General features: G+C 37.2%; 1 protein-coding gene across 1 annotated transcript in view; it reads right to left on the bottom strand.

Moving 5' to 3' along the window:
* The window catches only part of LOC145979987 (vesicle-associated membrane protein 4-like), a 33048-nt gene extending 14747 nt beyond the window's left edge, over nucleotides 1-18301 (bottom strand). The window contains exons 1-3 of the mRNA XM_083112929.1: nucleotides 18039-18301; nucleotides 11177-11235; nucleotides 2531-2584 (exon numbers count right to left, since the gene is read on the bottom strand). Of these exons, the coding sequence (XP_082969055.1) occupies nucleotides 2531-2584; nucleotides 11177-11235; nucleotides 18039-18104 (179 nt within the window). The 5' untranslated portion in view covers nucleotides 18105-18301. The remainder of the gene's footprint in view (nucleotides 1-2530; nucleotides 2585-11176; nucleotides 11236-18038) is intronic.
* Between the last annotated feature and the right edge of the window lie 2210 nt (nucleotides 18302-20511).

A 20511-nucleotide genomic window follows, 5' to 3' on the forward strand; every position in this document is an offset into this window, starting at 1 on the left:
AATAGAGCTACCCAATGAAAAAGTAAAAAAGAACAGGGAAATATTAAAGAGGTTGATTAACGCCGTCTTGCTATTTGCTATTTAGCAAAGCAAGAATTGCCATTCCGAGGCCATGAGGAAAATGCAGCATCTGTAAATTACATGGAATTCCTTATTGCAAGTGCCGAGTTTGATCCCTCATTAAAAGAACATTTATTAAATTCTACAGTTTTTCTCAGTACTTCGGCAGGCATTCAAAATGATTTAATAAATTCAGTTTCGGATGTTCTGAGAGATGAAATCTACAATGAAATTCAAAACACAGACTTTGTGGCTATCATGGTCGATGAAACATCAGACATTAGCAAAAAATTTCAGGTGTCAACAGTGTTACGTTTTTTTTTTTGGACTCAGAAAAAAAGTCATTGAAAGATTTCTTGGATTTCATGACATGAGCGCCGATAAAACTGCAGAAGCTCTTCTTAGTCACGTGACTGAAATAATGGTTAAATATAAGTGTGGGGATAAATTAATTGCCCAGACATACGATGGATATTCTGTAATGAGTGGTCATTTGAATGGCCTTCAAAGTAAAGTTTTGGAAAATTATCCGATAGCATTTTTTTCGCATTGTTATGTTCATGTCATGAACTTGGTGCTGCAACAATCGTTAGAATGAAACAAAGAGCTTAAGGTGTTCTTTTGTGGTCTTAAATCACTGTCTACGTTTTTCTCTCATTCTCCAAAGAGGTTTCACGAACTTTCTGCTTTCATGTCCAGAAAGCTCCCGTCATTAGCTCCTACCAGATGGAATTTTACCTCTAGTCTAGTGTGGACATTCAATGACAACAGAGAAGCACTGCTTATGTTTTTGAACATGTTAGTGAAAGTGGAGACTTCGATCATTTGATACAATAATATTAAGTTAATTTAAAAACTTTATAAATCAGAAGTTATTAGAGACAGTTATTTGCTAGCCTTTTACTGATATTATTTAAATCATTACGCTGCAATGACTTCAAGAGGATTTTCTAGCTTCCTGAAGGATTTCGAAAATATATTTTTAATAAAGGCTTTAGCCAACTTGCTTGCCTTTTCAGGCGTATTATTCAGTATATTGCAGTCTAAAAATGTTGATATTTTGTATTGCAGTAATAAAATAACTGAATTTCAACGACAAAGGAAAAAGGAAAGTGAGAATTTCGAAACACTATGGAATTCTATAACTGGTGCAGTAGAAGAGGAAGAGGTTGTTGAAATGAAAAGGAGGCGACTGAACAACGAAACACAGAAAGACCACTGCCGGAGGCTTTACTTTGAAATCATTGATAATATCAGCAACCAGATAACAATTAGATTCGCATCATTTGAATAATTGCAATATTTTGATTTACTAAATTGCAAGAAATGAGAGGTGGGGGGAGGGGTTAACATTTCTTCTTTGCCAACGCCTGAAGTTCAGGGTCAGGAGACGCCACTGGTAACAGTAAGTACTCCTAAATGTAAGAAATAGACATTATTTTCATTAGACATTCATTATTTCACCTAAAGAAATGTTCCGCATTCGAGAATAGTACGTTAGCAATGTAAAAAAGTGTGAAATAAATTATTTATAGGTGTCACCCATATAGGAAAGTAGTACCAGAGAAATAAATGATTTAAACCATGTTCAATAATTTAAGTAACCAAGATTTTTAAATTTTTACTTTATCATCTTGTACATACAAACTCAAAATTGAGCTGTTAACTTCTCGTCAAATAATTGTATCAACAAAATATGGCTAGTTAAAAAGCACCCAAAACACACAAACAGCATATGAAACACATTAAAAGTCTATGCAAGCTTTATTAACAACTAAACCCCAGGTAAAAAGGTTACTTCTCTCTTCATAAACTTTTGTCTTCTCGTTTAATATCTAAGAAACTAAAAGTTAAAATATACAAAACACTAATTTTGCCTGTAGTATTATATGGATGTGAAACTTGGTCCCTTACATTGAAAGAGGAACATAAATTGGGAGTATTTGAAAATAAGATCCTTAGGAAAATCTTTGGACCTAAAAATGATGAGGAGACAGGTGAGTGGAGAAGGTTACATAATTTAGAACTACATAATTTGTATTCATGTCCAGATATTATTAGAATAATTAAATCAAGAAGACTTAGGTGGGCAGGCCATGTGGCACGAATGGGAGAGGAAAGAGGAGTTTACAGGATTCTTGTTGGGAAACCTGATGGTAAGAGACCTGTAGGAAGACCAAGACGAAGATGGAGGGACAACGTTGAGATGGACCTAAGGGAAATCGGTAGGGATGGAAAAGAGTATATAGAACTTGCTCAAGATAGGGAAAGATGGAAGGCCTGTGTTGCTGCAGCCATGAACCTTCGGGTTTAAGAAGGATAGGGAGTTAGTTAGTTAAACCCCAGGCAGCTAAAGATATATTAGAAAGTAACATGTCAATAAAATGCAGAAATATGCAGTGGTATTCAATTATTCACACCAAAGATATACTACCTACTTTCTAAAGACTGTTTCAAAATTTGTACTTACTGTTTCAACTTGTCATCTTTGAAATGAACTGTCTTAGTACTTGCTGAGGGACCTCTGTAAATAAACATATTGTCTAATTTGCAGATCACTTATTTTACTTTGAAATATAACACAATATGCATTAATACAATATATATATATATATATATATATATATATATATATGTGTGTGTGTGTGTGTGTGTGTGTGTGTGTGGTTGCATCATTATACCAGTATTGATTGATAACTGTATCAAATCAAATTTAATCATCAATCTGGGTATCCCTAAAGGTACACAAAATATGCCAATCAACAATTTTCCTGTCATTCTATCCTGGGAATTTTACTAAAGTGTATTTCAAGATAAAGTGACAGCTATTAAAATTATTTTGAAAAATCACAAAAAACTAGCCATCTGATAATATGGCATAGTTTCTACGCAATACAATCTACCATTCATACCTATTCTGGAGAATTTTATATTGTTTCAATGTTCAGTTAATATAAATGCGAAATTTGTGAATGGGTAAAGCTGGAGACTCTATAACCAGAGCGTATAGAAGAAATAGTGTGCGCACTCCCCGAGTTGCCGTGGTCCACCGCCTAGATGGCAGTGGTGACGTTTGAGAGGGTGCGAAAGATGCTCGCGTTGCTTACATAACTAACTACATAAGAAACAAAAATGCATGTTACTTACGTTTGGAGAAAAGCTCAGCAGCTGGATAGTTTGGAGAATTTCCAAGATGATTTTGCTGTCTTCGAGGCACTTAATTCCTTTCTTATCTCCTTGGTGCGGAAGAAAAATCGACATTTCAGATAGTGAAATACGAGTTTAGGTAGCGTACGTAGCATATACTGCTCTGGGTTGAATCCAATTATACAGAAAAGGAACAAACATAAAAACTAGAGCATGACTTGCTAATTGATTCTTGCTTTCGTCTGGAGTAAGATTTCCCAAATCAACAAAGCCGTCCATTTTTAAGGAATTCGAGTTAAACTGAATTGCTTCCCTAAGTTTAACTTCATCAAAAATCAGCATTCCGCTACGCTCATTCTCATTCTTTTCACTAAAAAAATGTGTTATAGCGTCGATGGCATGGGAATTTATGCCGTAAGGACATTTAAGACCCTTCACCAATTTTCTCAAGTGAGCTTCAGAAGGCAAAGGTAGCAAATCGTGATGCAAACAGTGTCTATACCCCTTGGGGGACTTAATTTTTAATAGAAGAGAATCCAGTATAAACTCAGAACTGTATCTCATTCCTGTCTTACTTTTCACTTGGCATTTCTTTAAGATTGTATCAATTACAATTTTTTGATTTTTGCTAAGAGACGCGAACTGTTTTGACTGTGTTACGGTTGTATTTAATTTAGCATCTTTAACGCCTTTTTCAAGCAAATTTATTTTAGCCTGTGCGACCTTTAGTTTATTCTGCGTTCTAATTAAATTGCCTTTCTGATTCTTAAGTTTTTTCTTTAGCAATGCTATTGTATTGCTAGCATCCGCAGTGTGAAGCAAATCATCCTCTACTGATAAGCTTAATGATACATTGCAACGAGTACTTACTTTATTATCATCTGTCCGCAAGAATTGCCTTTTCATGGGAGATTTTCGCTTCTTAACTGTCTTAGAGAGGTATTTGGCCAGATTAGGAAATATATGAGGAACTGCTTCTGGTTTTAATTTCCACCTTTGTCGTGGAATTTCTACTGTATCGCCATCCACTATGAACGAATCCACTTTCACTAAAAGGTCAGTGGAAAATGAATATCACACACATAGCAATTATCTTTTCTAGGGATGGCAGTCTCCCATTTTGAGAGACCACTACTGTCTTTAGGTGCCCTAAAAAAATGTCTACTGCCTGAAAAGCAGCGGTCATATCCAGATCTACACCCGGGTACGAAACACGTAGGCATCTTGTGGTTTTCGCTCGCTGCTGTCTCAAACACAATAATAATGCGTTGAACACAACACAAACTAGTCACAACGGGTCAATCACAAATCTAACGACACTAAACTCAATAACGTAACAACGTTGTCATTAATAAAAGTACACAATGTTATTCTAGCACAACAAAACACAACGCTCTACGTAAAGCGCGGCCGCATTGCAAGCAGAAGACGCTCGCAAGCGAAGGTGCTGCCAGTGTTTCGGCGGGGCACCGCTCTATTCAGTTGGCTTACGGGAAGAAAACGAAGTGCACACACTTTCTCTTCTATACGCTCTGCTATAACTAATGTTAGGATTACAGTCTCTTTTTGCACATACACAGGTCTCCCCAGAAAAGAAACTCAACAACTTTTTCAATTAATACACAACTTCCAACACCTCTTCCAATGCTAGAAAGCATTCTGATCAGGGTGCATAAAAATCAAGAGATTTTTTTATAAAACATGCTTAAAATAGCTTGTATGGTTTTTGGCAACATGCATATAGATATGTTTTTTTTATAGAAAGGCTTTTTCTGGCAAATGGCCATGTAAAATATTTGAACAGTTTGATTAAAATAAATAAAAAAATATATGTAAATATATATTTTTCTGTTTCTGATACTGTACATATGAATTTACAATGTTTGTTGAGTGTGTTAATAAAACTATAATAATTTCAGCAGCTTTTCTTCTAATAAAAATATAACGTTCTAGATGCACTATATAATTGTAATTTAAAATGTTTTTTCTTAATCTTTGTAGCTGAATTTTGGTGATTTTTTAATGATAGTTTGCAAAATATTAGCTGTCATTTTTATTTACAGTTTAATCATATTGACACTATTTACTTTTTAATATGATTAGTATTTTGGGTAACAGTATAGTATAGGGGTGACGGATTTCTTCAAATTTACAGGAGAAAGTACTTACGGAAATCATTTTCTGTAGCGTTGTGGAAGTTCGTGAATGTAGTTTTGATCTATTTTAATGCAAATACATGTTGTTTTCTGCGAAAATCTCTGTCCGACACGCTGTTTCTGCTGGCGTCATTTGCTTTCTGCACGAGAGCACAATGTTCCGTGTGTTAGATGATGTAAACCGCGCAGTCAGTGTTTCAAACTCGCCCCATTTTTACTAGAACATGACGTGTCGAGTATTTTTTATTTTTTTATATTTTTTTTTAACTATGCTTGCCTAACCTAACCTAACCTTACGGAAAATGGTTTTTGGGGCTAACGTGAATGGTTTTGGGGGCTAACATGAATGGTTTGTGGGGCTAACGTCAATGGTTTGTGAGGCTAACATAAGTTTGCGAGGTATTAGCATAATTTAAAATCCGGGCACGAAAGTAGGTATTTTCCTGTGAACAAGGTTGCAACACTGCATAAATTGACAAAACACTCGCACAACGCGCGATGAACCAGTACACTGTCACCATAATGTGTTACAGAATCGAAATAACAAGTAACAGTAAGTACTCGTAAATGTAAGAAATAAACATTATCTTAGTTAGAAATGCATTATTTCACCTTAGGAAATGTTCCGCATTCCAAAATAGTACGTTAGCAATGTAAAAAAGTGTGAAATATATGATTTATAGGTGTCACCTCCATATTATACTAACACTGTATTTTGTACATTATTAAACACAAAATGTTTGCAATTTTTGCCTATAAAAATTATAGAATTTTAAACCACGAGAAATTTAAAGGTGTTTACAGTTTACATATTACATTCCTTTTCATATGAGCTTCACCCCCATAAGTGCATATATTTTGCTTCCTTTCTTAGAGCCTAATAAACACCATTAAATGATTACAAGATTAATGTACTTTCACCAAAAGCAATTCTGATATCTACAAAATCATAATGTACATTATTCTATAATTATTTTTTCAAATGATTTAAATCGGAGATTTTTTTTAAAAAAAAATCACCTGATTTAAATCAATGCACCTTGATTCTGGTACATGTTTTTTTGAACATAGCCTGCAAGTTATATAGTGACTTTTTTAAAAAAATAAAAATCTCTTATATCATCTGGAAACAATGTCCAGTATCAATTACATCTCCGAACAACACCTCTCACTCGTTTATTTTGTCATCTTTTACTTTCGTACTTACCGATTGTGATTTGCGGAACATTGTGTAGAGTGTCATAATGTCCATAACAGTAATTATTGTTCGTCCTTGTTTCCCTTCTGTAACACACAGTATGGCAGGCACAGCATCGTGGATCAGTGGGTGTACAGTGTTTCCAAACTTCTTAACTGAAAAATGGCCCACACTCCATTGACTGATAGCACCAAATACCATTCACGCATAGCCCCAAAAACCATTCACGGATAGTCCCAAAAAACATTTACGGATAGCCCCACGAACCATTTCCAGCAAGGTTATGTTAGGTTAGGCAAACATAGTTAAAATTTTGGGCCGTAGTAATATCAGGAATGTATATTTAGTTTTTTCATCTTCTTGCAACACAATGGCGTGGTTGGAAACACTGACAGGAGGTTACGTATCAAACGTGTGCAACATCTGGCTCTCGTAGAGGAAAAAAAGAACAGCAACGGCAATTGTGCATCGGTGAGAAATTTTTCGTGGAAAACACACGAATTCCCGCTCAAGCACATTCAATGACGAAAGAAAATACCTTCAGGAACTATCTAAATGCCAGAAAAACTCATTTCGGTAAGTACTTTCTTGTGTAAAAATGAAGAAATCCATTGTTCGGAGATGCAATTGTTACCCAATGTCCTTTCCAGGTGGGATGTAGGTACCAAATCAAACAATTTGTTTGGTTATGCTCAGGCCTCAAAGAATCGCTGCAAACAGTTAGTCACCACTATCTCACTTGACTGCTTGGAGAATGAAAATCAAACAACACAAAGGGGTGCAAGAAACAGAATCCCACTATGCAGCTTTAGTAACGGGACAGTGAGTGTCAAAACATTGGCTATTTCATAAGTTGTTTCTTTTTTAACAGGCCTTATATGTGACCTACTGAGATGTAAATATACAAGGGTTGTTCAAGGTTGACCAACAGTTTTATTTCTAGACAGGTAATATACATACATAAAAGCACCAAACTATGTCAGTTTTACAAAGTATTCCCCCTAAACATCCAGACACCGTTGCCATCGTTGTGAAAGTTCCTTGATGCCTTTGGCATATAAAGAAGTAGGTTGGTGTCGTAACCACTGCAGGACACCGTTCTTGAGTTCATCATCTGTCTGGAAGTGCGTCCCGCTCAAATGCTCTTTAAGAGCCCCAAACAAGTGGAAATCACTGGGGGCTAAATCTGGACTGTAAGGATTGTGTGGTAAAACATCCCAGTGCAAGTTGGCCAGTGTTGTTTGAGTCAAATGGGCCGTGTGTGGCCTGGCATTGTCATGGAGAAGAATGACATGTTTTGACAACATTCCAGGTCTTTTCTTCCAAAAGGCCGCATGTACAGCACCATGAAGCAGTGTTGAGTAATCCGGGCATTAATTGTGGCACACTTTTCCAAAAAATCCACATGGATAACACCTTTCATGTCGCAGAAGACAGTTCCCAAAATCATTTCGACAGATGGCAGCACTTTGCATTTTTTGTGGGTGGAGGGGAACCCTTCCTACACTCTTGCCCGTGACAGTGTTTGTTCACCATACTGTGCTTGCAGTCTACGCCAAATTTCAGCTGGTTTCACCTTCTCCTTCACGAGAAATTTCATTATACACTGTTGTTCCACAGAAACAGATACACTACTTGCCACCCTCTTTGTTTACACTACTGCACATGTGCCAAATGTGCCGCAAAGGATCATGGTTACTCGCAAAGAATCATGGTCTGTCCTGCCGAAGTAATGCAGCACTACATGGATTCATTAATATTTTACCCACGAAAGTCTTGGTCAATCTTGAACGACCCTTGTATTTCATAGTAATTCACTTTCTGCAAAGAAGCCACTGACTTTGTGTGCCTACATTACAAAACAAATCCTGAAATTTTTAAAGGGAGGAGTATCTAATGGGAATGTATGATCAACAAGAAGATTGACTGATATCCAAGTTAGTGCACATTCTCTTCTTGTGAAGTTTGGGTAGCTGTAACTGGCTACCTGCAATTGTTTGCCAGTGGTTGGTATCAGCAGCCAAGTTAATTCAGTTGTAAAAATTATGGAAGAAGATTAACAGTCTAAATAAAATTACACTAGAGCGTCGATTATCCGAAGTAATTGGGGGACATGGGTGTTCGGAAAACTGGTTTGTTCGGATAATCGAACTGTACATGTTTATTTGCCAAAAAGAAGTACTGTACAGTAAATTTATTCATAAAAACAGGCATCTCTTTAAGTATTACAAAGTAACGTACAAAGGCAACTTTAGTAGGAATATATAGTATGTGGTACAGTTTATTAAACAAAAATATGTACATATTACATACGCATTTTGCATGAACAATACATACACCGACAGAAGTGTGCTGATTGTTGAAACACAGCGACTGGCGGCTTGGCAGGTCAGCAGCGCCTTATGAAGGCCCCATTAGAAGCAATGTTCCGCCAGCGGTGGCTCAGTGCGGCAACTACTGTGGGAAACTTGGTTTGGGAGTGAGGGGGATGATGGACGGTAGGGTGGGAGAGTAACAGGTGCGAGCGAGTACACAGTTCGGTTAAGCGGTCGTTCGGTTGACCGACGTTCGGATAATCGACGCTCTACTGTATGTTCATTCCTCCAGTCATGCACCTGTGGTCATTTTCAGCCACACACACACACACCAACCTAAAATTTATATAATTATAACTTTGTCCTGTTCCACATCATTGTACCTATTGAACTATGTGTGATTTAGTGGATGGAATAAAATAAATCAATCTCCCAATTCAGTGGGAATACTACAACCAAGTTCACCTTTCACTCTTATAGTTGCAAACACCAAATCCAATTTTGATCTACACAACTGATAAAAAAGTACTTTGAGCACCATTGTGAAAATATGTTACCTCAATGTATCACAATATAAAAAGTAAGAAAAAAACACTAAAGAAACTACCAGCCTCTGTGCTGTTAGCATAACTTGCAACAAATATATTAGTCCTAAGTTCAATTGTGGGTAAGGTATCAATGGTTTGTCACAACCTCCATTCCAGGAATTCATTATTCATCCTCGTCATGATTAACTCATACTGATGTATAATTTGCTATTTATTTCTAATGTGCACTATTTACTACAAGGAGCACAGGCCAAAATTTGCAGTAGTAGTAAAACCGAACACAAGACAATAATTTTTTAAAGCCGCTCACCTTAAGATTAAAGAAAATGTCATTGACACTACCAAAAAGTTCATGTACAGGGCTAGCATAAATAATTCATTCATTTTGAAAAGGCTATATTTTTAAAAGCATTACACGTACACACATGAAAGATATATGAAAAGAACCACAAACTCACCAAGTTTGTATTGTGTATTCCAAGTGGCAGCACGAGGTTTGGACCTGTCGAAAATGGAGGGAAAGCAAGAAAAGAGTTTTTGTGTGCTTGAATATGCCAGATGTTCGTCTGTTATAGCTGTGCAACGCACTTTCAGAAGAGAGTATGGAAAAGAACCGCCATGTAACCAAAGCATTTTGCGGTGGTATTGGCAATTCAAGGACACGGGTTGCTTGTGTAAAGGGAAAAGCATTGGTCGACCAAAAGTGCCAGAAGAAACAGTGGAGAGAGTGAGACATAGTTCCGTGCATAGTCCAAAAAAATCAACGGCCCGAGCAAGCCGTGAACTTAAAATACCACAAAAAAACTGTGTGGAATATTTTGCGTCAACGGTTGCATTTCAAACTGTACAGTGTGCAGCTCCTGCAACAATTAAAGCCGGAGGATTACGCCCGTCGACTAGAATTTTGCGTCAACATGCAGGAAGCATTGGAGAACAAGGATTTCACCGCCAAGTTGACATTCAGCGATGAAGCAACGTTCCACTTATCCGGGAACGTGAATCATCATAATGTGCAATTCTGGGGCACGGAAAATCCACGTGCAGTCGTGACAGTTGAATGAATGAATGTTTTCTGTGCAGTGTCACAAACAAAGATGTATGGGCAGTTTTTCTTCGATGAGCAAACTGTGACCGGTAAATGTTACCTGGATATGTTGCAGTTGTGGTTGTTCCTGCAACTCAGTGCTGACTTCAGAGAGTTTGTTTTTCAACAAGACGGGGCACCCCCTCATTGGAACATCCCAGTTCGTGACTACCTAAACGATGAACTTCCGCATCGCTGGATTGGGTGTATTTGTGAGGATGGCCTAGCTTTTTTCCCCTGGCCTCCCAGATCTCCTGATTTAACACCTTGCGACTTCTTCCGGTGGGGGTACGTTAAGGACCTTGTTTATGTACCCCCACTACCGCAATCCTTAGTCGAGCTCAAAGAACGCATCAGTGCTGCAGTGCAGACCATTGACAGGACTATGCTACAAAATGTATGGAATGAGATCGAGTATCGTCTGGACGTGTGTCGTGTAACCAAAGGGGCACATATCAAACATTTGTAGAGGGTGTATAAACTTGGTGAGTTTGTGGTTCTTTTCATATAACTTTCATGTGTGTACGTGTAATACTTTTGAAAATATAGCCTTTTCAAAACGAATGAATCATTTATGCTAGCCCTGTATATTGCATTCCATATAATGGTTCAGGTATTTAGTTTTTCATTATTGCAGTGAAGACAAAAAATACATGCATAAAACTTACCTAAGAAAAAAGTCATCATCATCATCTTCATTTCCACTTGCCTGTTCCAGTAATCTCTCCTAAGCAAAGAGGGGACAACATTAACATAGAATATTCAAAATGAAGATATTACATAGGATTCTGACATTAATCATGTACTGAAATTGCCAGTTTTACATATAAAGACAAAAAGTTTAATTTGATAAATATATTGCCAATGTTCATTATCATCCAGTGTAGGATTGGCCAATAAGTTATTGCACAGAAATTCTGATTGGTCAGTAAAACAGAGCCACCTTCAATGGAGGATAGTAAACAATAGGAAAAGACAGAAGCCTGAACCAAATAATAAAAAAAAGCACTTAAAAGTGATTTCTTTCTGGAAATTTCTCTTGGTATTTCGATCCCATTTCTAGGACCTTCCTCGGGTTCTCCCAGGTTAAAACAAGAGGGAAAGGTTAAAATAAGGAAGGTTGGGGATTAGCAACAGACTACACTTTCTTTATTTTATTATTGGTTGTGTGAATATTGCAGAAAGTGTCAAATTATATATTTATTTGAAAAATTCTGAATACAGAAAAATCTATTTTTACAACAGGAAAAGGAACTAACAAATAATAAAATGCATGCATACACACACACATGTACATATATAACAAGAATAATAACAACTAGAGTAAAAACAACATTATTTTCTCTTTAGCTGCTTGATGCATGCCGTTCTGTAAGTCTGTTTCGATAGATGGAAGTCCGAAGCATATTTTAATGAGTTGTAAATGGTTTGTAGCCTGCAGAGAAGTGATCTTTGTTCTATTTATTTTCCTGTAGTTTACGGTTATTACAAGCATAAGAAAACAGTTTTTTTCTTTGTGACGTTTCAGGAGAACACACGCTCCTTTCATCAGACATTTATTTTCATTTTGACTAAAGATACAGTTATAACAATGGTTAGTAAATTTTAAACAAAAAGAATCTGTTATATAATGGATGTTGTCAATGTTACATTGTTGTAATATAGCAACTTAACTGTGAAAAAAGCAGTCTATTTTATTTTTATTTTAGATTTTTTTTTTTTTTTTTTAATTATGAATCTCAAATATCATCAGGTAATTCAAATTCATCATTGTTTTCACAAAGTCTCTTGATGTTTTCTGTTACATTAAATTTTAAAGATGGTGGCTTACTCCATTTGTGAAAAAGAAAACTCCGTAGATCTTTGTTCTACGGATAGTCGGGGAAATTTATTGTAAAAGAAGTTTGATTGATTGAGTTGGTGTTTTAAGTCCACTTTATGCACAGTAAGGCTAATCGGGACTGGACGTACATTTTAAAGTGGGACCCGAACCACCATGTGCCTCCACCAGGAATCGAACCCGGGGCCCCTTATCTGCAAGGCGATGACACTGCCACTGTGCCATCAGGGAGGTCCTATAAAAGAAGTTGTTGCATTTGCTGTTGGTACGTGAGATTCTGATGTTAAGAAGTGGCAAGAGTTCTCTAGTGAAAAGTTGTCCATTCATGATTCTGAAAAGACATGTTACCTCTGAAAGTTGACAGTGAAGAGAAAGATCATAAATTTGTAGAGTGGATGGAATTTTGTGTTTAGAAAAGTTTGCAAGGGCTGGACATATGTGTTTGAATTCTGACCAAGAAATTGACTACTTTGTCTGTTCTCTTTATATTCCTTTCACAGGCCATTGACCAAATACAGGAACGTTATTCAAATAGGTACAACGCATGTTGTAAAGTAGGTTTTGAGGTCAGAAACCTGTACATTAATCCAAGAGTTTTCCATCACTTTAGAAGTTATGTAATCAATATGGTGGCTAAGGTTAGTTTGTCATCGAAAATAACTCCAAGATCTTTGTGCTGATGTACGAACGGAATAATTTGCTTGCATAATTTATAGAATGGTGCTGTATTATTAGATTTTAGGTTAAACCTCATGACAACATATTTTTCCGGATTTAATTTGAGATTCCAGTCTTGACACCAGTGTTATGTTATGTGATGATCCCTTCCATTCTACGCCACATAAATTTGCTACATTTGAAGTGTTCTCCATAATGTTATCTCTATTTAATATATTTCTGCCTATACATTTCTCAGAGGTTAGGCATTTCCTTTCTTTCATTGGTACACATGTTTCAGAGTAACGTACTTGTTATACGGTGAGTGTGAAGCACTTATATGAATTTCGTTGTTTCTTGTAATTTTTCGAACATTAGGCTACATTTATCATTTTAACAAGAGTTTATATTCATAATTGGAAAAAGAGACACACGGTAGTATATAAATACGGAGAAACTAGTAGTCACTTTTATCCACGAAGCTTTTTTTTTCTTTTACGGTTAATTTCGTGGATAAAAGTGAGGGAGCGAATTTACAATATAGAGAAAGTCTCCAATTTTGTTAATTTTCGGTATACTAACTAATTTTGACCTCCTAATCACGAATCTGTTGAAAAAAAACGGGGGTCACGTCTGAAAATTTGAAAAAAAGCCGATTGAATTTTTTTATATATATAGGCGTATATGCGTAGTTTTACGAACAAAAATGTAATCTCCTGTCATTGTGTCCATCCACGACGTTGTTTTACAAGAAAATGATTTATGATGTTCAATTCTAGTACGATCCCTATTTTTTCGATGAATTTAGGGGTGAAATGAGTGCTAATGGAACCTAACCTAACAGGCCTAACCTAACCTCATGTGAATGGTTCGTGGGGCTACCCGTGGATGGGTTTTGGGGCTAACGTAAATGGTTTGTGGGGCTACCCGTGGATGATTTTTGGGGCTAACGTCAATGATTTGTGGGGCTACCCGTGGATATGTTTTTTGCCCTGACAAACAATTTTTCATCAAACTGTACAATTTCAAGACGTGACCCCCGGTTTTTAACAACAGATTCGTGATTAGGAGGCCAAAATTAGTTAGTATACCGAAAATTAACGAAATTGGAGACTTTCTCTATATTGTAAATTCTTACCAAAGTGAGTACTAGTTTCTCCGTATTTAAGAGTTTATAAATATTTATATCTCACTTATAATTTAAAATATATCTTATTTATTATTTAACAAAATTATATTCTTACATTGCAATATTACTGATTACCTATTATGAGAGACAATTTAGCAAAAAAAAAAAAAAAAAACAACAATTTTTATAATTTTATTTGGCATTTAATTTTGAAGTTAACTAATTTGAACAACATAAGTAATACATATCCATGACTTATTACTTGTTGACGAGAGGGATGTAACTTCTACTTCATAGCTTCATCCCACCGAATATATTGAGGAGAAAGGACAAGTAAATTAGGTTCACCTTCATAAGGAGACTGATGTGTGTTGCTATCATCGTCACATTTCAATGACTCCTCAACAACATTAACTTCCGGGCCTTGAGAATCAAAAACTTTACCCAGGTCTTTTCTTCTCTCATCACTTGTTCAGCAAGCCATGCTCGGATCTGCTGTTCCTCATTCGTGACAAATATCAGATTTGAAAGCTTATAATAATAAGTTAATGGAGTCAATTAAAGCAAAACATGAATAATCAGAACAGAAAACAGTGATACAAAACAAAGGTACCAGTTTCATAGATCGGAGACACATTAAAATCAGGTATTTTGTGTTTCGCATGATTCGTACTTACCAATTGTGTATTGTGGAACATAGTTCAACGTGCCATTATGCTTTTTACATGAAAACAAAACGCAATTTTTCACATTATGGGTGTTTTTTTAATTCCTTTCTTCGTTTCCGGAACACACAATATTACGGGCACATCTTGAGTCACGTTGTGGGTATGCAGTGTTTCAACCTGCTTCACCGAAAAAAAAACCTACTATTGTGTTCGTCACCGGTGGAAATTATACATTATGCACAGGTAGCTGACGGATAGCCTCACAAACCATTCACGAATAGAACCACAAACCATTCACGGATAGCTCCACGAACCATTCACGGATAACCCCACGAACCATTCACGGATAACCCCACGAACCACTTCCAATAAGGTTAGGTTAGGTTTGGTTATGTTAGGGTAACGGTTCCGTTTGTTTTATGATTTCTCCTAGCACAAAGACTAATTATCGTAGAATTTTGGAAATCATTGTCACACGAAATTTGAACCTTCCTTAAGGTAATGAGCACTGTTTGGACTCGAAAAAAAGTTCTTTATGTTGAAAAAAACAACTTGAAAATTACCTTACGCACTTCTCATGGACAAGATATTCTCCGTAAATATCGTAGAAGCGAGGCAATGAATGTAGAAGTAAATCGGAACCTTAGTAGAATGCATTTAGGGACTATTTTAATGCTAAGGGAACAAAACCTAACCTGCCAACCTAATACGAAAGCATATATTGAACAAAACCTTAAGTAATCGCTAAAAGTCTGCAATATGTGTTAACAGACGTACATCGAAATCGAACCATGTAAAAATTGTATTCGTAGAATGATGAAATCGCAATAAAACAAAAGAAACTAGGGCCCATCCGGTTGTCGTAGGGCAAGCAAATGAAAGCAATGGCAATTGTGCGTCGGTGAGATATTTCTCTTGAAAAATACATGATTTGCCGGTCAAATATATTCCACGACGAACGTTGTAAACCTTGCAGAAACTAATTTCCGGAAGTAGTTTCTTGTGTAAAATTGAAGAAATGTGTCTCCGATGTATGAAACTGTGGAACAAGTTTACAATACCGGACCACTCTCCAATTTCTATGAAATTTCGCCTACTCACTAATTCTGAACTCCTAATCACGAATCTGCATTTAATAATTGGCGGTCGAGTATGGAAATCGAGAAAAAAAGCAAAGAAACTATGTTTTTTTAACGTTACGTTACTCTACCATAAGAACAGTAGCTCAACGGAAGACGCCATTTTCCCAACATGAAATCAGCATGCAATACACTGTTGCCAAACTTACCAAATGACACGAGTACACACTCCACATTGTCTTCTCCCTCACTGTCACTTTTAATTTAATCAAACGAGTACACACTCCACATTGTCTTCTCCCTCACTGTCACTTTTAATTTAATCAAACGAGTCCACACTCCACATGGTCTTCTCCCTCACTGTCACTTTCAATTTCTTGGTTATCGTCAGGGGGTTTTAGGGGGTTGTAGAGCATTCTGGCGAGCCTGAAGAATTCAACTGTGCGATCCAAATTTGAATGTAGGCACCTCTTTAAGAATATATATTTCGCTAGATATCCTGAATAAAATACTTTTTTTGTCCCTGAAGAATTCAAAGTGTCCTTTGCATGCCTCCAAGTCGACTCTATGCTATTGGTGTGAGCGCCGGTATCTGCATCGACGAAGTTGATACTATGGTTAACTGTGAGGTGCTTGAAACCTTCCTGTTGTAGGTGATCGTAAGCTTTCCAGCAATCGGAAATGATTGTAGTACCCGGGAGAATCCACTGCTTAATTAAAGATATCAAAGTTCCCGCGTCCCTTCTCTCGATGGGAACAAGAAAACACCGCCCGCTTCCTCTTTCAATCCCGCCAAAAACCCATTGTCCCTCAACACGGTGACCGCGATGGTATTTTCTGCGGCCAAACTTGGACTCGTCTATTTCTACAACTTTGCCTTCACCTCCAATCTTCTCCCTATTATCGTAGAACGCATGTTCCAAAACCTCCCGACAAAAGGAAGCCCAGTCAATACCTGTCTTATGTGAAATCTCAGCCTCCTCACAAATAATGTTCAGTGCACAATTGGAGGACCACAGTTTGACGAACACACATATCTGTAGCAGAGACAATTTAGATCTAGCGAAGAAAGTTCCTTTTCGAACCGAAACGGAGTAATTGCACGCCCGACTTTTTTTCTTCGACAATACAAACCGTTTTTTACACTTCCACGTGTAGTTGTCAACCGACGCACGGTCCTTGCACAATTGTAAAACGTGCCCGCGTGGACACATGTAATCACCTTCCTGCGGCAAAACACCGAAATCCATTAATTTGTTAATGAGGCCACGTCCATCCTCCTCCACACTCCATCGAAAGAACTGCAGCACATTAACGTTCTTCTGTCCCGCCATTCTTGCACAACTAAGAATGCAACAGTGTGGCAACGCTGTAGAGAACGCAACGAATAGGTGTCATTTATCGCACAACACTTTAGCAACATTGTGTTCTGACGTCACAGAATATCTTTTGATGTTAGGCAAGACAAGGTATAGTTCTGTTAGGAAAAATATTAATTTTTCTTTCTATTTATGCTAATGGAACCTAACCTAACAGGCCTAACCTAACCTCGTAGGCATTCCTCGTCTGACGTCAATAAACCAGGTAGCAAGATTGTTGTGCGTAAAGGAAGACCATTAACGAATTAGGAAAGAAAGATGGTTCCAAATTGCTTTGTATAGACAATCACCGTGGTAAATCGCAAGGTTATTTTACAAGTTTTACACGTAAATGTACAATTTTAAGAAGTGACCGCCAAATATGAACTACAGATATGTCATCAGGACACCGAAATAAGTAAGTAGGCGCAATTTCATAGAAATTGGAGAGTGGTCCGGTATTGTAAACTCATGCCGAAACGGTTACCGAAAAATTCACATCCTACAAACTACTTCTCTTCTTCCTCTATAACAAGGAAAACAAAATGTAGCTATAACATACTGACAGTAGCAATATAGGAAAGAAGTGTTAGAATCAGAAAGTAAATGTTCAAGACCTCTACAACTGACATTAATAAAATAAAAATAAAATAAAAAGTGAACGATTGAGAACGTTTTGGTGTGTGTGGAATTAAGACGCATATTTTACTTACCATGTTCATGTCGCAAATTACATATGCGCAGGTTGCAAAGAATATAAGCGCAAATGACAATTTTATCTTTTATAAACATAACTAACCTTTTCATTGTCTTCAGCTGTGACCAGGTCTTCCTGAGACAAATTTCTCTTGAACTTGGGAGGCATACCGCGTACAAAACCAAGCCTACGTTATACGTCTATAAAGAATTCTTGCACGGGCACGAAACAATACCTCCTAGCGTTGGTAAATTGTTCCACATCAACATATGCAACTGCATAATTGTCTCTAATTGAAAATACTGCAAATTATAGCAGTACACCAACAACAAATATCCACATATACAATACCATCTGTTTGTCAATACATACGGACAGTATATATGTCCAAGAACGCAGTAACGAAAGGGAAGAATAAATTAAATATTACAGTTTTAATTCATACTTTAGATACTTCTTTTTTTACTGAATCATACAGTGGTCAATATTAATAAAACTGCTGCCTCTGCCTGGAATATCATCTTTCAACAAACAGATATTTATTTTCTGCCTGAGTTTTGATAATGGGTAATTTGCACAGCATAAGAAACACATTGTTTGGGCACTTAGTTGCATTTATACAGCACGTTTAAATTTGATTTGGTTTCATTCAAGATCGCTTTTCCTGCCACTTTTGTCACAAGCCCAGGTCGTGATTCGAACCCGGGATACCTTGCGTCCTAGCCCGATTCGATAACCAATCCTCCACGGAGGACGGCTAATATACATCGAGTATCTGAGCGATGCAAGTTGCTTTTTTAAACACGTTTCTGCGGTTCGCGGGCGAAATATGCCTCAAAACTTACCTCAAAAAACCTACAGTTACCGCAGTGTTGCCAGGTCTACTGATTTCGCAGGAGATTTCCTGATTTTCAGCACGATCTACTGATCTCCTGATAAGTTTCAGGAAAATGGGGAAATCTCCTGATTTCTTGCTTCCTTAAATATTTATAATGAACAAATATTTTAAAAAAATCGAAAGTTGATTTAAAATTGACATATTCGTCTGATGGAATGCAAAGACCCATGAATATTCCACAGAGAGAGAGAGAGAGAGAGAGTGAGAGTGAGTGTGGGGGAAGAGGGTCATACCAGGCTTTATGACACTGGGAAAGACCCGCGGCTTCTTGAGCCCTTTGTGCATTGGGAACTCCAAGGCGGGTGTCCTAACTTTCCCTATTGAGGGTTTTTTTTGTCAAAGGGGAGGAAACTGGTTACAGCTAAATACCAATGTTGCCACCCACACATACGAACAAGTATTAAAAAAAGGGTGGTCTTTCTTACATCCTGTAACTTTAGCTAGTTTTAAAGAAAAGCAATCTAAGGTGTTATCAGGTAGAATATTTAAAAAATATATCCTCGAATGCGTAGTGGCTGAAGCTCTAGTCTTAGTTAACACAAAAATCACGAAATGTTTCCATACACTTTTAAACGCCAAGTACATAAATCCACGCAGTCACAACTTATTTTAGAATATTTGAGAGAGATGAAGAGAAAATCGAGGTCGGATTTTTTCCAGTAATGTCACTGCTTTTTGCAATGTGTAGGGGCAGTGCCGGCGATTAGGAAAGAGGGGGGGCATTCCTTCCACCCCCTCAGTTTTGGCACCAGATCATCGCCACTGGTTGGGGGAAACTGTACCTTTACCTTAGGTGAATTTAGGGGGTGGGGTTATCGTACCCTTTTAAGTGCAAATTCATAATAAAATTTATATTAACATAACAACAATAAATTTATCTTTTGACTCATAAAATTAATAATTAACGTTCAATAATGATAGTGGAATGCTTTTCCCACTCTTCTCCCCCCCTTCCAGAACGTTGATAATCCGCTATTTTTAGTTCTTCTGATTTTTTAAGCAAATCTCCTGATTTTTCAGGGGACTATCTCCCGATTTTTAAAAATCTGACCTGGCAACGCTGAGTTCCCGTCACAGTGTGGCTGTGGCGTGTCGTTTCCTCATGCAGATTTGCCAGCTATCACGAGAGTGCTGCTATGGCTATACACTGGCAGGCGCTGGCTGGAGACACCACATTCATTCATTGATGCTTTGGTCTCTGATTGAGGGGAAGAAGAACCCACACAGAGAGCAGAAAAATAATTTACCCTCTAGGGGCTTATTTTCTAACCTTTCGAAGTACTGATGCAACAGCATGGATAGTTGCTATGTTTGCACCATACATAGATTTGGCACCAACATCTCGTAAATAACAGACAGTGAATGAGTGAAGGGAACTGTATACCTTCATAATCACTTTATCAAAACACCAATTTTAACCATTTCCAGCTATTAAAAACGCATACTATTCAGTCATTACTTGGTACCTTCAGGCCTATGTCACATCATCATCATCATTAGCATATCATATACATCAACTCTTATTAGTCAATACAAGAACGGTAGAATTGCGAGCGAAGCGAGGAAGAAAACTTTCATCTCAGTTTCTTTGCAATTTTGAAATAATTTAATAGGTCGCCAATACTTCTCTTTTTTGTCCTTCAGCAAATTTATTGTATTGGTGTCTCGGGCAACCAC

The sequence above is a fragment of the Lepisma saccharinum genome, chromosome 27, assembly GCF_977018435.1.
Source record: "Lepisma saccharinum chromosome 27, izLepSacc3.1, whole genome shotgun sequence".
In the NCBI taxonomy this organism is placed as follows: Eukaryota; Metazoa; Arthropoda; class Insecta; order Zygentoma; family Lepismatidae; genus Lepisma; species Lepisma saccharinum.